At 41.5% G+C, this 16,998-nt stretch overlaps 1 protein-coding gene across 1 annotated transcript in view; it reads right to left on the reverse strand.

The window, feature by feature from the left end:
• POU6F1 (POU class 6 homeobox 1) overlaps positions 1–16,998 on the reverse strand; it is a 196,942-nt gene that overhangs the window by 108,716 nt on the left and 71,228 nt on the right. The window contains exon 4 of the mRNA XM_089692912.1: positions 6,817–6,997. Within this exon, the coding sequence (XP_089549038.1) occupies positions 6,817–6,997 (181 nt within the window). The remainder of the gene's footprint in view (positions 1–6,816; positions 6,998–16,998) is intronic.

Genomic DNA, 16,998 nt, shown 5'->3' on the forward strand with positions numbered 1-16,998 from the left:
ATATTTAATTTCTTCTTTATCCAAAAGATTGTGACAAAAATCTTTGAGGCATCTTTGAGGCATTTTAAGGCCTCAAGAAATGAGGCAGGCAGTCAGTACATCAGGATTGATCTTTTTTTTTAATCCAGTTTTATTGACATATAAAGAAAAGAAAAAGGAGTACAGACATATACCAGGAGTACAATGATAAACATCATACCAGCTGTAGAAGTCAGTGTACTGATATTTAAAAAAAGAGCAGGAAGGACATTCTACAACAATATTTGACTAGACACTACCACCAGACTATCAATAAAAACTTAGGAACATAGAGCAAATCACATATACAAGCAGCCACTGGGACAATACAACCCACTTAGATATGAACCGATTATTCTTAAAATATGCACAACAGGAAACCTTTACACCTGCAGCAGCCTATCCAGCACTAATTGTGATGGGGCAAGCCCAGGTATTTCCAACCAACACTGCCAAATGGTAGTAATTGTATGTTGGGCGCTTCAGTGTTGATAAGTAAGTTGCTCTCTCAGTAATAGAGTTCACATAATCTACCCACTGTTGTCTAGTTGGGGGTTAGAAGGTAGCCAGAAATTAACTTTCTCGCAAGGTACAGCAGTCTTAGAATCATTGTATAAACCCTGGGTTCATAGAGCTCAACGTCCAAGGCTCTGAGCAAGCAAATTGCCTATTGGGCCACCAAGGAGATTGTTTGTAAGACTTTACCCCAATATCTAATCAGTTTTTTGGACAGCACCATATCATATGGATGAAAACTCCCCTATGTACATTACATTTAGGGTGATCTGGGGAATCCGTTTGCCCCACTAAAATAACTCAGCAGGGGTTCTATAGACCCTATAGAGAAAGAACAGTGAATTTGTGAGCAGGAGAGAGGGAGTTAACAGGTACCGATTGTAAGGCCGCATCCCAGGTATAACTCAGAATTTCACTCAAATCCTGTGCCCAGAGTTGTCTACAGTTTAAATTGTCAGGTTCTTGAATAGTGGCCAAAAGAGCAAGATAAATGCGAAATATCATCCCCCGTTTAATAGTGGCTAGAGTAACCTCTAACACCAATGGAGAATCAGCTAAAGTAAAAACCAATAGGAGGGACTGTGCTTGCAGTGCATGCCTAACCTGGAGATATTGATAAAATTGTTTATGTAACAATGCAAATTCAGATTGTAGATCCAATAAGGATTACAGGGTATTAGAGTATAGTTGTGCTACATATTTTACCCCTTACTCTTTCCAATCCTGAAATCCCTTCAGCTTGGCTAATTCAGTATATGATGGGTTGTTCCACAGCGAAGTACTACGTAGATAACCCGACAGATGTAGGCAGAGCTTTAGGGTGTGCCAGAGCTTCTGCAAGAGTTCTGTGGTAGGGGAGTGAGGTGGGAGGGCTGCCAGAGCCATTTCCAAGTGAGAGAGAGCAGTTAAGTGGGGTTGTGAGGTTATTAGACCGACAACTGGGTCTACATTGCCCAGTACATCCCACCCTGTGAGTTGCTGCAACTGTGCTGCTGAAAAATACATGCTAGGGTGCTAGGCCTCTGAAGTCCCTGCCATACTGTAAGGTAGATAATCTAATCCTTTCGTGGTATTTTTTCAAAATCAGAGCTCGGAACTGTGTTCCTATTCGCTAAAACCACTTCCTGGGAATCCAGACTGGGAGCTGTGAAAAATATATAGTAGTTGCGGAGACCACACCATTTTAATTAAATTTACTCTCCCCACCACCGAGAGAGGAAGTTTGCACCAGCTGGTACATTTTACTGTATGCTTTTGTAACAAAGGGAGAAGGTTCAGTTGTAAATATTGTGGTGGGTCAGGAGTGACTACCACCTCCAGATATTTCAAGGAGGTAAGTATCTGAATTTGAGCAGTGTATGAGGGCAGAGGGTGGACTATGGGTTCTAGCAGTATGAGGACTGACTTGTTCCATTTTATTCTAAATCCCGAGTATACCTCAAACTCTTCAATGAGGGACATGACAGCCTGAAGTGAGTGTGTTGTGCCACCAAGATCTAGGACCATGTCGTCGGCATAGAGTGAGATTTTTCTCACCCTGTAATATACGGAAAGTGACCAACCAGTGTGGCCAGGGTTCCACTACAAGGGGGAACAAGAGTGGTGACAGCAGACACCCCTCTTCAGCCACACGGGTTCAGAAAGATCTTTGTTGACACACAATCTAGCCATGGGGGCTGCATATAACGTGCATACCCAATTAATGAATCGACCACCTAGCCAAAATCTGCGCAATACTGCCCAGAAATAGGGCCACTCTGTCAAAAGCTTTCGCTGCGTCCAGTGAGAGAGAGGATTGATCATTTTGAAACATCGATTTGGGGTTTTTTTTCAACAGAAAATATATCAGAATACATTTTGGCTTGAATTTATTAAGCAAGATTATTTATTTTGCATTGTTATATAACAGAAACGAAGCAAAATCTTTTGTTTTTTCAAAATGGTAAAAAGTAAAAAAAAAAAACCAAACTAATTAAATGTCAAAAAGAAAGCACTATCTGACTCTACAAAAATATCTAAAATTAATTTTGGTGCAGTGTTGCATTACTGGACAATTTTCATTCAAAGATTGACACTGCTGAAAGCTGAAAAATGGCCTGAAATGGAAGGGGGTTTTTCTTTCTGGTTTTGGTGAAATGTCAGTTTTAACCTTTTCTCTGCTAGAGCCATTTTTGCATTTTTTGCCAACATTCTATAAAAAATTATTTTAGGTCTGAACATTAGTTAAAGCTCCTAATCGTATATATAAGGCAAACACCATAGTGAATAATACAGTGGTAGTTCCAATTTTTTTATGCCACAAAAGTTTAGCTCACCAGTTTATGAAAAACAAAATATCAGTTAAAAATACATTAAAGTGATATTAAAGGCAGATTTTATTTTAAGAAAAATATCAAAAATGTTATACTTACCTGCTTTGTGCAGTGGTTTTGCACAGAGCAGCCCCAATCCTCCTCTGCTTGGGTCCCCCACTGATGCTTCTGGCCCCTCCCTTCCTGCTCCACAGCAAGCATCTTGCTCTGAAGGCACACAAGCAGGCTCTATCCCGAGCCACTACTCTGTATGTCCATTCACACAAGGAGTGTCACGCGGTTCTGCCCCCTGCTCTTTCTTCCATTGGCTCACTGACTGTGATTGACAGTAGTGGGAGCCAATGGCTCCTGCTGCAGTCTCAGCCAATGAGGAGGAGTAGACCTGGGAGAGCCGCTGCTATTGTGCACATCCCTGGATCGAGATGGTAAGTATTGGGGGGCAGCTGCACACAGAAGGTTTTTCACCTTCATGCATAGAATGCATGTACGTAAAAATCCTTGAGCCTTTACAACAACTTTAAAGTTAATTTTGGGGCACAAAAACATACTATATTAACCACTTGCCCTCCAGAGGATTTACCCCCCTTCCTGACCAGGTATTTTTTTTGCAATACAGCGCTGCATTACTTTAACTGACAATTGCGCAGTCGTGCAATGCTGTACATAAATTAAATTTATGTCCTTTTTTTCCCCACAAATAGAGCTCTCTTTCAATGGTATTTGATCAGCTCTGCATTTTGTATTTTTGAGCTATTTTTTTTTTACTTTTTCCTATAAAACAAATCCAATAAAAAAATTGAAAAAAATCAAATTTCTTCATAAATTTAGGCCAAATTGTATTCTTCTACATGTCTTCGCTAAAAAATCCCAATAAGTGTATATTAATTGGTTTATGTGTAAGTTATAGCAGCTACAAATGGCGGTATATATACTGGATTTTTTTTTTATACTAGTAATGGTGGCGATTAGGACTTATAGCGGGACTGCGGCGGGCATTCTGACACTGGGTGGGAACTGACTAACTGCCACTGACATCCCTAATGACACTAATACAGTGATCAGTGTTAATAAAAAGCACTGACACTGTACTAATGACACTGGGCAGGAGGGAGTTAACATCTGGGGCAATCAAAGGGTTAACAGTGTGCTGTATGTGTTTTAAATTGTGTGCTGTTTTACTTGGGAGACATGCTGCTTTGCATCTCTCTACTGTGCAGAAAGATACAAAGCAGCATATCCATGCTGACAGGAGAGAGATCTGTGTTGTTTGTACACGGATCTCTCCCCTCTCAGCCCTGCCGACAATCGCTGAGTTCTGTCCGGGAATAGCCAGCTGGGACCCGGTGATTGACATCCCCAGCAACCAATAGCAGCATGTGCCCCCTACCAGAAAATGCAATTGACACATATTTCTGTGATTTTGCACAACCATGCTGCCCTGTAGCAGTACTTCTGCTATAGTATAGGGTGGAAGGCAAGTGGTTAGTATACAAAAGATGATGTTACAATGAGTATATAGGTAACAGTGACAAACTTTGGTACCCTATATTTTTCATAGGCTATGCTTTAAAAGCTCCTGCAGGTTACCAGTTTAGCGATAACCAGATAACCATAAATAATAGGCCAAGAATTATTGTTCTCACTCTGGTGTATGCGGCAATATGCAACATGTGTATTACAATCAAAGTTTTCATACATAGATGCCCCCAATGCGTGGGGAACTCAAAAATTTATTTTTTTTGGGGGGGAGGGGGGAGTGTAACTTTCTTTTTTGTTTTGCACTTTTTAAAAATATATATTTCTGGTGGCATTCCGTACATTACCTGTGTTCAGAATGCCTCCAGGCTACCATATTGTATGGCGTTTTACAGAAAATAACAGCACATGAGTGCTATCCCTATGGGCCAATGGGTCAGGAGGCCCAGGGGCCATATCAATACAAGCCTATATTCCGAGGAGTACTTGGGGGATAGTACAAACAGAAATGCTTTGCACTAAGTCACCTAATTTCTTTCTGTCTACATGTAGGAGAGGATAAGACTAGAAAGTCAGTAGAGCCGCAGTTGAGAAAAACTGATCTTTACAGTCCAATGCTCTTAAGAATTTAGTGATATGCACAACTAAACGTACATCACACAGTAAATCCGATCACAGACATGAGCATTTTAAACTAAAATAAATAAACCTGTTCTATTCTACATAGTCTTATGATTCTATGCTGCATAGATAATATTGATAACCTGGAAGGCAGAATACACAGGCATCTGAAGTTACCCATGTAAGTGGAATATGTGCACAGAAGACAACAGGAGACATTATTCTACATGGTTTTATCTACACTGGACTGGCATGTTTTGAGTTGTGTTTTAGATATGTTGTGTTCTTCAAATAAGGAACTTTCTAATGATCTCCAGAGCATTTGTGTGAACCTTGCCAAAAACAAACACTGAGGGGAATTTACGAAGACTATTTTCTCTGAAATGTGCATTTTGCTGAGCTGGAAAATGAACGCCAATTCATTCAGTGTGAATAAACCATTAAAGAGAGGAAATTGTGCAATTTCTTGTATTCTAATGTATGCTCCTAGTATACAGTAAACTGCAGTGTTTTAAAAAAAAAATTAAGCATGTTGTATGTTTTAATGGCTAGCTGCATTTTCCTACCCATGTTAACCACTTCCAGACCGGACACTTTTACCCCCTTCCTGACCAGGGCAATTTTCAGCTTTTAGCGCTATCACACTTTGAATGACAATTGCGCGGTCATGCAACACTGTACCCAAATGAATTTTTTACCATTTTTTTAGATAGATAAAGCTTTATTTTGGTGGTATTTATTCACCACTGGGATTTGTATTTTTTTTGCTATGTAAATAAAATGTCCAAAAAATTTTTAAAAAAGTGTTTTTTTAATAAAATTTTGCAAATAAATAATATTTCATCATAAATCTTAGCCAAAATTTATTCCGTTATCTTTTTAGTAAAAAAAAAAATCCAAATTAGTTTATAAGCAAAAATTATAATTTTTAAACTTTTGTTTACATTTTTATTTTATTTTTTTATGTTATTATTATTTTTTTTTTTTTTTTTTTTTTTACATACTGTCACCCTAGCAGTACAGTGTCACCATGGTGACACTGTACTACTTGTGAGGGGTGATAAAGATTTTTTTTTTTTTTTACACACTGATTGCTTTTACACCCATATAGGATGTAAAAGCAATCATTTCTCTTTCTCTCTGTGTGCATTCCTGTACTCACTGAGAAATACAGAGTGAGCTGTGATTGGTCACAGCTTGTCACATGGTACAAGGATTTTGTGAATAGCCTTGTACCATGTGACCTCTGTGATCATTCACAGATTTCACACATAGTAAGCAATGATGTCAGAAGTGACATCTTGCTTACTACTTTGCATGTGATCACTGATTGGCCAATCAGTGATCACATGATCGGGACCTCGTACAGAGGTCCCGTCCGATGATCGGTGTTTCACTGTGTCCGGAGGACACAGCGGGCACCGTATCACGGTGCTGCGCGCTCCCAGGGAGCGCGCACAAGCAGGGTGCGGGGAGGCCGTTTATAGACGGCCACCCGACCCTGCAGTGCCACCGTCCGGCCGTTTATATACAACGGCCGGTCGGGAAGTGGTTAAGGAAAGGTAACTCACAGCACACATTTATATCAAAATAACTTTATTTTTAATTTATGGGAAATGGAAAACAAAAAATACATGTCAAATTAGCTTGCATTAAAATAAAAAAATGTGTTATGTATATAAAAACACATCAGTTAGAAATATGAACAGACGCTAACCCAACCCGTGCTGATACAGTCCAAAGACTAAAGTTCTGTCCACAAGCCACTGTTCTGGTTTAGAAGGGGCAACAATATATAAAATATGCTCTGTTTGTATCAAAATGTAAACAAGCTGGATTCTTTCTACCTATTTGTTCAACAAAAATTTTGTACCTGTAGTCTCAGCACTTGTATTATCTGTATGACATAAAACGGTCTCCCTTGGTGGATCATTAGTAGATGTGGGTTCAGAAACTGTAGGGTCCAAAGGCTTTCCATTTTCCTCAGATTGAGCAGGTGCATCCACGCCTACTTCAAGCACCCTAATAGTTTCATGCCCAGACATGACAATCACCTGTAAACAGGTTTAGATGGACAAATATATTAATAAACAACTAATAATGTAAAACAATCTCCTTATTCCTAAAGCTGAACCCTAAGCTAAATACACAGATGAAAAACCGATATGGGAGCTCTTTTACCTGCTAAAGAAACTCTATTTCAATCAACCCTGTTCTGAAGTTTACACAGCACAGTTTTGCCTGTCAATACAAGAGATCCTACATTTTTTTTGTTGTTGCAGATGAGTAATGCTTATAGGTCTTGTCTCTTCCCAGCCTGTGATTGGACAGTTAAAGGAGAAGCAGCATACTGATCCATTCATTTTTCTGTCACACTGCTTTCTCTGCTGTAATAAGCTGTAATACTCTATTTTTTTGTTTTGGGGGTTTATATACACTTTAAAGACTTAATAGCCTGCAGTTGTGTCTACAGATGTCTGCTTGATGTTTGCAGTGATTGCAATTGCCTGTCAACTAATAAAATGTTTTGAATCTAAGCAGATGTTTTCATATTTACATGATATAATATACACTATATTGCCAAAAGTATTGAGGAACCCCACCAAATCATTGCATTCAGGTGTTCCAATCACCTCCATGGCTACAGGTGTATAAAATCAAGCACCTAGGCATGCAGACTGCTTCTATAGACATTTGTGAAAGAATGGGTCGCTCTCAGGAGCTCAGTGAATTCAAGCGTGGTACTGTGATAGGTTGCCACCTGTGCAATACGTCCATCTGTGACATTTTCTTGCTACTAAATATTCCACAGTCAGCTGTTAGCGGTATTATAACAAAGTGGAAGTAACTGGGAACAACAGCAACTCAGCTACGAAGTGATAGGCCACGTAACATGACAGAGTGGGGTCAATGCATCCTGAAGCGCACAGTGCGCAGAAGTCGCAACTGTCTGCAGAGTCCATAGCTAAAGACCTCCAAAGTTTGTGTGGCCTTCAGATTAGCACAACAACAGTGCATAGAGAGAATCATGGAATGGGTTTCCATGGCCGAGCAACTGCATCTAAGCCTTACATCACCAAGTGCAATGCAAAGCGTTGGAGGAAGTGGTGTAAAGCACGCTGCCACTGGACTCTAGAGCAGTGGAGACATGTTCTCTGGAGTGATAAATCACGCTTCTCTGTCTGGTAATTGGATGAATTTGTCTGGGTTTGGTATTTGCCAAGAGAACAGTACTTGCCTGACTGTATAGTGCCAAGTGTAAAGTTTGGTGGAGGGGGGATTATGGTGTGAGGTTGCTTTTCAGGGGTTGGGCTTGGCCCCTTAGTTCCAGTGAAGAGAACTCTTAAGGAATCAGCATACCAAGACATTTTGGACAATTTCATGCTCCCAACTTTGTGGGAACAGTTTGGGGATGGCCCCTTCCTGTTTCAGCATGACTGCGCACCAGTGCACAAAGCAAGATCCATAAAGACAAGGATGAGCGAGTTTGGGGTGGAGGAACTTGACTGGCCTGCACAGAGTCCTGACATCAACCCAATAGAACACCTTTGGGATGGATTATAGCAGAGACTGCGAGCCGACATCAGTGCCTGACCTCACAAATGCTCTTCTGGAAGAATGGTCAAACATTCCCATAGACAAACTCATAAACCTTGTGGACAGCCTTCCCAGAAGGGTTGAAGCTGTTATAGCTGCAAAGATGGGCCAACTCAATATTGAACCCTAGGGACTAAGAATGGGATGCCAATAAAGTTCATGTGCGTGTAAAGGCAGGCGTCCCAATACTTTTGGCAATATAGTGTATATGCTCATTGACTGAAAGAAGTATTGTTAAGTGGAATTAAACCCTCCTATCCTTTACAACCAACAAAGCTGCCATCTTAGCCTCTGTTTGATCTGCAGTTACCATGGTACTGCACAAGTGATTAGCTATCACACATGAGCCATTTGATGACTGATGGTCCAGCTGAGAGCTAACATAAGCACACTAGTAACAGTTATCATTCAAGGCATGGCTTGAATATAAATGTGTTCAGAAACTGTAAATTGGTGTGTTCAGTTCCCCTTCAAACCCAGTTCACACTACATGCCTTTCAGTGTGCTTTTTTTCTGCATCCAAAATGCACAGAAAGTAAGTTAAATGGTTGTCCAATGTCATAGTTCACATCAGTGCTTGCAGTTCCAGTGTGTTCTAGATGCACAAAGAAAAGTAGAACAGGCTGCATTTTTCCTGCACAGACCTGTAGTGGAACACGCTAAAATGCATCAAAAACGCACTGGAATGCACATGTCCCTATTTAAATTGAAGAAAAAGAGAGGGGAAAAAATGAACTGGAACGCATCTAAAACGCAAAGGAACGCTTCAAAAACGTGCTTGCAGAAATGCCTCTGGAACACATCTGGACTGCGTTTGTATAGTATAAACCCTAAAGCCTTACTTTTTTTTAATTAAAATAATAAATATGCTATACTTACCTGCTCTGTGCAATGGTTTTACATAAAGTAGCCTCAATCCTCCTCTTCTGGGGATCCCCGCCTGTGCTCTTGGCTCCTCCCCTCCACCTAGTGCCTGCCATAGAAAGGCACTTCCTGTGGTGGGCGCTCATGTGGGCTCAACCTTGAGCCGGGCTGTTTGCGTCTGTTCAGACACACAGCCTGGCTGGGCCCCGCCGCCTCTCTACTCCAACTACGCCAATGGCTCCCGCTGCTCTCAGCTAAGGCTGTGAGAGCAGGGAGAGGGGAGAGAAGCTGCTGCAGCCGTGAAAAGTGCTGGACTGAGACCAGGCTCAGGTGAGTATTTAGGAGGTCTGCAAGTAAAAGCTTTTTTACCTTAATGCAGAGAATGCATTAAGTTAAAAAACTTTTTCCCTTTACAACCACTTTAAGGATCGGGTTCCCCATTTCTGAAGTATGTGTTTCCACTTTGTTTTCATATTAACCGTCACGCATCACAAGAAGATTGGGAGGGGGGAGAGCGTATTTTTTATTTAAGTTGTTGTATCCAAACATACTGCCAACTATTTCATGATCAAAGTTCTGTCATTTTTTCATTGTTGCCACAGCTGACAGTTCATGTCACTCATACTTTTCTTCTCTGGTACAGTAAATTGGGAATTTGCATGGGGTAAATTATTGTTATCTCCTTTTAATGTTCTCTTAAGTGAGCTTTTTGCTAAACTGGAAAATGAATGACAATTAATTCAGTGTGAATAAACCATGAAGGAGCTACAATTGTGCAGTTTCTTGTATGTATTGTGTGTCCATTGAATGCAGTGCACAGTATTTTTTTTTGCTTTGTTTTTTCTTTTAGATCAAGAATGTTGCAACTTTACTGTGCTAACCTGCGTTTTCCCACCCATTTTGAGGAACGACAGAACACGATACACATGTATGCATATAAAAAAAAAAACGCAATGTTTTATTTATACAAAAGCATGAGTTATAAGTATGAATAAGTCCTAACCCAACCCTGTGCTGATAAGTTCCAAATACTAAGGCTCCGTGCACACTAGCATTTTTAAGCTCCTAGAAGCTATAATGAGCATTTTTTCTGCTCCTAGAAGCTAATAGTGTTATTCTGTGTCCATGTACACTATTTTATGCTAGAAACATTTTTCAAGCTTCAGCGTTTAGGAGCAGAAAAAAGTTTTTTGTAGAGTTTTTGGGAGCTTTTTCCCAGCAGAAAAAAAATTCTGAACGCTCCTAAACACTACTAAAACACTCCTAAAAGCTAAGTGCTAAAACACTAATGCTCCTAAACACTTCATCCGGCTATTCTCCATCCATATTTGTTTTAACTGATAAATATGGGTGATTGGTGCAGGGATAAGGAGCGCTGTACAACAGAATGCAAACACTAATGTGGTATGCATATAACCACATCTTGCATTCTGGACATCTGGGCAGTTCTCTTAAAAACACAAACATTTTAGACAGATGAGAAATTAGATAATTGTTGGTAGAGAAGATCTAAAATTATGTTTTGTTGCCAATGATTTACTGCTGGGCATCTTCACAAACAGTCATAGCTAGAGAAGTTACGTTTAAACCATTAATTATCTACTTCAGCTTTCTGGACATACATAGTACATACAAAAAGTGAAGAGTTAAGATGATGGCTGTGCAGTAGCATCTATCAGCTTGTGGCCGTTTTTCCTCAGCCAGCTCCCATCTGTAAAGTGAAAGTGATATGGGCAGCTGTACAAGGCCCTCTGCATTATCCCCTCTGCACTGAAAGAAGTCAGAAATGACAATGATTTCGTCACTTACGGTTTGAGAACTGTCATTCAGATCTATACTCAGTTAATAGACCCCCAACGTTTCCATAAAAAGTACCTGTCACCTGCCTAATGCTATCACATGGGCATTTGTTAACCCCTTGTGATGGCAAATAATTTAAATACCTAAGTTTAAAAAGGAATAAAATGAAAATAAAATTTATTAAATAGAAACAAAAAAAAATTAACTTAAAGTGGATTTTCAGTCATTTTTGTGTTTATTAAAAGTCAGAAGCTACAAAAATTGTAGCTGCTGACTTTTATTAAACAAACATTCACCTGTCCCAGGGTCCAGCAATGTGCTCACCCGCACCCTCCCTTCTCTCCCTGGCGCTGGCATCTCAACTGTGGGCACCTGGCTGTGACAGCTTGCAGCTTCACAGCTGGGTGCCCACTGCGCACGTGCAAGTCGATCTGCGCATCTGGATTGGGCCAGCAGTCTTTTGGGACCTGTGAAGTGTCCCAGAAAACTGCAGGAGGAAGGAGGGGGGCCGAACTTCTGTCTCACTTCGCCACAGGGAACTGAGCCGGAAGTGGGAGCGGGTAGCTGTCAAAACCAGGTATCTGCTCCCCCCAAAAAGTGCCAAATATGGCAGAGGAGGGGGGGGGGGGGAGGCAAACAAGCGGAGCTTCCACTTTTTGGTGGAAGTCCGCTTTAACCCCTGTTTTCTTGCACACAGCCACAAATGAACAAGGTGTGCATGTGTACGTAAACCGTGATTGCACCATACATGTGAGGCATCGCAGTGAATGTCAGAGTAAGAGCAATATTCTAGAGCCACAGCTTGTGGTTATCTCTAACCTGTTTAGTAGTAAAGGCTTTTAAAGCATTGCCTATGGAGTTTTTCACAATATCACAGGCACATGCAATTTTAAGAATTCACATGTTTGGTATCTATTTACTCGACACAACCCCATCCTTTAGATTTTACCAGAAAGTGGGTGTTTGTATCCAATAAAGTTATTTTATCCTATTTTTCCTGAAAATATGTGTTTGATAAACAACTGCGCAAACATCGTGCAACATAGAAAATTGCAACTATTTTTTTTAATCTACAGGGCCCCTGCTTTCAGAAAATATTATAATCAACACAGAAAGGTGGGAGTTCTGTCCCTCAATGTACTCCAAGGGGATAATTTTATGGAGAGCACAGAAATCCTGACTTCTTTCTTGCACATTGAAGGACACAGGCAGTGATATATTGTCATGGCATGCAAAAACATTCCAACTGAGGGGGTGGGAAACAGTAACTACCAAAAACAGGCCCAACAAAAAAACAAAACTAGGGACCGCCTGCAGCACATGAGCTGCCTGAAAAACGAAAAAACCAATACTCGAAACTGACACTGGATGACGCCTAATATGGAAACTTGCCAACATGACCAGTGGAAAGAATAATGAATAATCAAACTGATGCTCAAAGACAAGAAAATAATGATCACCAACCAAAAAGGATTAACTCAACATTGAGAAGGCCATTGGACCATGGACCAGTCAAGAATTTGGCCAACCAAAACCCACCAAAAAAGTGAAACAAACAACAAATTCCCATTAGGAAATAGGAAAAACACAGCCTGACATGGCGAACAAGAAAAGGGATCAAGTATCTAGCAAGGAGTACTAGACAAGGAATATGGGGGAAAAGTCCTTGTAAGGAAGACCAATCAGTCTAAGAAGGAAAGCCCTAAACCTCTACTCACCTGACCCTATGAGGGACAAATAAGGAACTCTGTGACCAGAGATAGTTAGGACAGACAACCACTTTGCGAAGTCAAGAACCTTAAAACTGGCTAGAATCAACAACCTGCAAAGGTTGTGAAAATGACTCCCGTGTCCTCCCGAAGTCTACATGTCTGAAGGGACAAAAAGGGAAGCACCTCGCAAAGAGCAGGCAGAAGATGTAATGTAGGACTTAAAGGATAAGTTCACCTTCTGTAACATGTTACACCCATAGTCAAGGTGTAACATGTAGCATGTCACAAATGGACTGGCCCCCACACCCCCCCGATACTCGTGACAGCTAGTGGGCCACATCACTCATTCACAAAAAACTTTTGTGGCTGTAAGCTTGTAGTTCCCAATAAACTACCATGGCGCTACCTTAATACCACCACAGTAATTAATTGAGTCTTCCTGTCAGTATGTATCTGCTTACCGGTATGGGATGTACGGACACACAGATATACTGACAGGTCTGCAGGAGACATGCATGGAATCCGCAATCTGCTGATCACTTCTGTATTGGTTTAGAGGCTCCAGAAACAAAAAATAATAAATGCACATTTTTTTACCTTCAAAAAAATTTGCATTTATTATTTTTTGTTAAAAGCTGAACTTATCCTTTAACCATAAACTGTTGAATCAGCACAAATTCAAAACAGCACCAGAAAGACCTTCAGGATAATCTGAAAATCACCCAAGAAAGAGGAGCAAAACCCAATGTTGGCAGGTGCCACCAAATCATTGAGGTATTCTCTGGTTCTATCAGAGCAACCTTGAGTAAAAAAACCTGCAGGGGAAACGGAATTCTACTCATATGTCCTTGACCTGCAACCCCGAAAGCACCTTTGGTGAGTAAACGTCTTCTCCATGTCCAAAAGCTACTAGTTGGGAAGAACTGGCACCCAGAGAATCACCATCAAGGGGATCAGCAGGCCCACAGTATGGTCCACAACCAAAACCAAATTACCTCTCCTAATGCAGCAAACACTCGTTCTTTTTCAGAGGTAAAGACACACCAGCATTTAGATAATGCCCAGCAGTGTCTGAACGAGGAGACCTGACTAAAGAGGGATTCCTCAATGTAGAAGGAATGACTTGTTCTGGAAAGCCAGAATATAGCTTCAAAGACAGGAATTCTACAGTGAGAGAAACTGCCTGGTGATGGGGAAAAAAATAACAGGAAAGATGTCCTGGCTAGGACAGGAATTAATTGATCCTTAAGAGGCAGGCACATAAGCGGCTGAAGTAGAGTTAAAGGAAATGGAAGAAGGTGAAGTGTCTTCGGCGAAGATTGTCCCTCAACAACTGGTGCTTCTGCAGGGATTGAGACACGAGTAAAACCTGGTCAAAGCATGATGCAGTGAGAGAATGCCATCCAATAGCGCCCATATTAACTTTTTACAGGTTATTTAAGTGTCCCATAATGAAGATGCCATGAGAAGGTACTAGGGCAGACCCTGGTGCCAACACCCTTAGTGTGCATGGACGAAAGTAAGGAATTGGAGCCCTGTTAGGTCAGGGAACAACCAGTGCTGACCCCGATTGGCCAGGTGGGCCAGAGGGAGGAAGGGATGACACTGATTTGTACAAGGCATCATTATTGGTTCTACATGGCCCAAGGAAAGAGAATTATTCCGAGGGAATGAGTGGTGACTGGGGTAGGACACAGCTCCTTTGACCAAGTTAACACAGGAAATAGAGCAAGAACTCTTGGGTTAAGGAGATCCTAGGGAGGCAGGGGCAGGTCCATTAATATGTATGGTGACACAACATAAAGGAGAAACAGCTGGAGACAGAGGTAAGGGATTAGCCTGTAAACTGAAGGAGATACTCTCTACACCTGGATGCCTGAAAGACAAACTACCCAAGGAGCTGCACGGATCAGCAACTATCCCTCCACTTGGAAGAGTGGGGGTGCACCTTCATGTTGAAGATCTGTTTGACAGCCTGGTGCAAAAGAACACTATGACCTTCAATAAAATGCTTGATAATGATGTGAAGGGTCCTTTGAAGATCAAACGAGTCAGGTGCACCTTGAGTATAGCATTAGCCTCTTAGCATCTTAACCAGAGTGCTCTGTGCATTTATATGGACAACAGATTCATACAGGACACAAGCTTGGATGCTGCAAGCAAGCTATCACAACTAAAGTGTAGGGCTTCAGACATGTGCTCCACAAGTTTTGTTAGGAAGAGGTTCACTGTGGCAGTTGAGAGAGCTCTTTTTAAAGCTTTAACCCATTTTTTCACAGTTTGTCATATTAAGGCAACAGCCAGAACAGGGCAAATAGTAAAAAATGGTTAAAGTAGAAGTTCACTCAAATCCTAACTAACTCTAAACCTACTTGCAGCCCCATTCTAAAACTAATCTATCTAGCCCTGTAAAGAAGGAATCACTATACATACCGTTTCTGAAGCCGATCTGGTCCGGTCTCCAGCAGCGGATGATGTGTGCAGGAGAGAACCAATGGCTGTTAAATGCCTGGGAAGTGACATCACCCATAGACTTAATACGGGGCATCTGTTGTCGGCTGCCTCTCCTGCACACGCCTACACACTGAAGCTGCCACTGACAGCTCAATGTGGGTGATCTCTTCTTTACAGGGCTAGATAGATCAGTTTTAGAATGTAGCTGCGAGTAGGTTTAGAGTTAGTTAGGTTTTGGATTAACTTCTATTTTAAGCTGTTAAGGAGGGATTGAAGTTGTCATTCAGTGAAATTTTTAAAAGTAAGAACTCCCTCTACTGACATAGTATTTTCCCTACTAAGGTGGGTCACTGACAGATCCACGGTGGGTAGAGACCAACGTTTAACTAATTCTCAGAAAAAATGCTCAGGTGAGATCCAGGACCACTCAGGGTGCTTTTGTTCTTCATAGAGGAATACCTTGAATAGAGGGTATAGTTGGAAGGTTTTTGCAGCTGTAGGAGTTCTGAAAAACCCAAAGCTGGAGACAGCAGGCTAATCCTCCAGTTGCAGAGTAGTATGTACCATATTCATAAGTTCCAAAACAGTGCTGCTGAGGTAATGGCAGGAGACTACAATTTCTTATAACCACATCAGAGAGAGACTGTTGGGACTTAAGAGTCATAGATGGTCCCTGCAACTGGTGGCTCGGTCTCTTCTAAAGCCAAGGGGAGATCAGAGATTGACTTGCTAGGGAATGGCACAGGAATGTGCTTAGAGCCTCTGTGGTCAGCACAGCAAGGATTTGGGTGAATTTGGCCACAAAGTCTTGTGTGAGTACAGTACAGGCCCCTAACAACAAAAAAGTAGCAGAGCTGAAGAAAAGTTGACCATCCTCATAGGACACTAGCAAAAACTGAGGTATGCTGGAAGTAGGAGGGGTTAGTCCAAAGTTCTGTATTTTCCTGTTTCCCATCCCACAGGTGAACTACAGTAGACTGCTTTTGGACTTCGTGACAGCATATGACTTTCTGTGACCTTCAATGGGTGAGAAAGAGAAAATAGGATTTTTGTACTCCTTGTAAAATCCTTTTGCTGGAGTCCTTTCAGGTTCATAGTTTCCACCACTCTGTGTTTATGATAGTGCACTTGGTACTGCTTTGCTACAAAACTAGTATGTTGGGAATAGGAGGAATTATTTTGGGCTGGCTTACAATATTTTTGTTTGCCAGTGGCCAATGCCCTTAGTTCTGCGCTCTTGTTACTCAGATTCAACCTAAAGTCCGCTGCAGGGATCCCGGCAATAATGTTAAGATCCACCCAGATGCCTGACCGGCAGATAGGAAATCCTCTCAGCATGCCACCGAGAGCCTGAGCCGCTCCCACCTCTTCTACAGTCTGGTGCTTCAGTCAGCACTGAAGGGGCAAAGCAGAGAGTTGGTGACTGGTTCTCTGCTCAAGGAAGACCAAGAACCAAACAATCAGCAGTCATGTGATGGCTCGGTTCTTGGTATTAGAGACCGCGGGGACAGATGCAGCATCAGATCAATGCTACATCCACCTTCTCTTTAAAACCACAGTGCACTGTTGGAGACAGCAAACTGCCTACCTATTATAGAAACATCGCAATGGACAAAACTGTCCACCAG

The sequence above is a fragment of the Staurois parvus genome, unplaced genomic scaffold (assembly GCF_062004578.1).
Source record: "Staurois parvus isolate SC_StPar_1 unplaced genomic scaffold, SC_StPar_1.0 ptg000023l, whole genome shotgun sequence".
Classification (NCBI taxonomy): Eukaryota; Metazoa; Chordata; class Amphibia; order Anura; family Ranidae; genus Staurois; species Staurois parvus.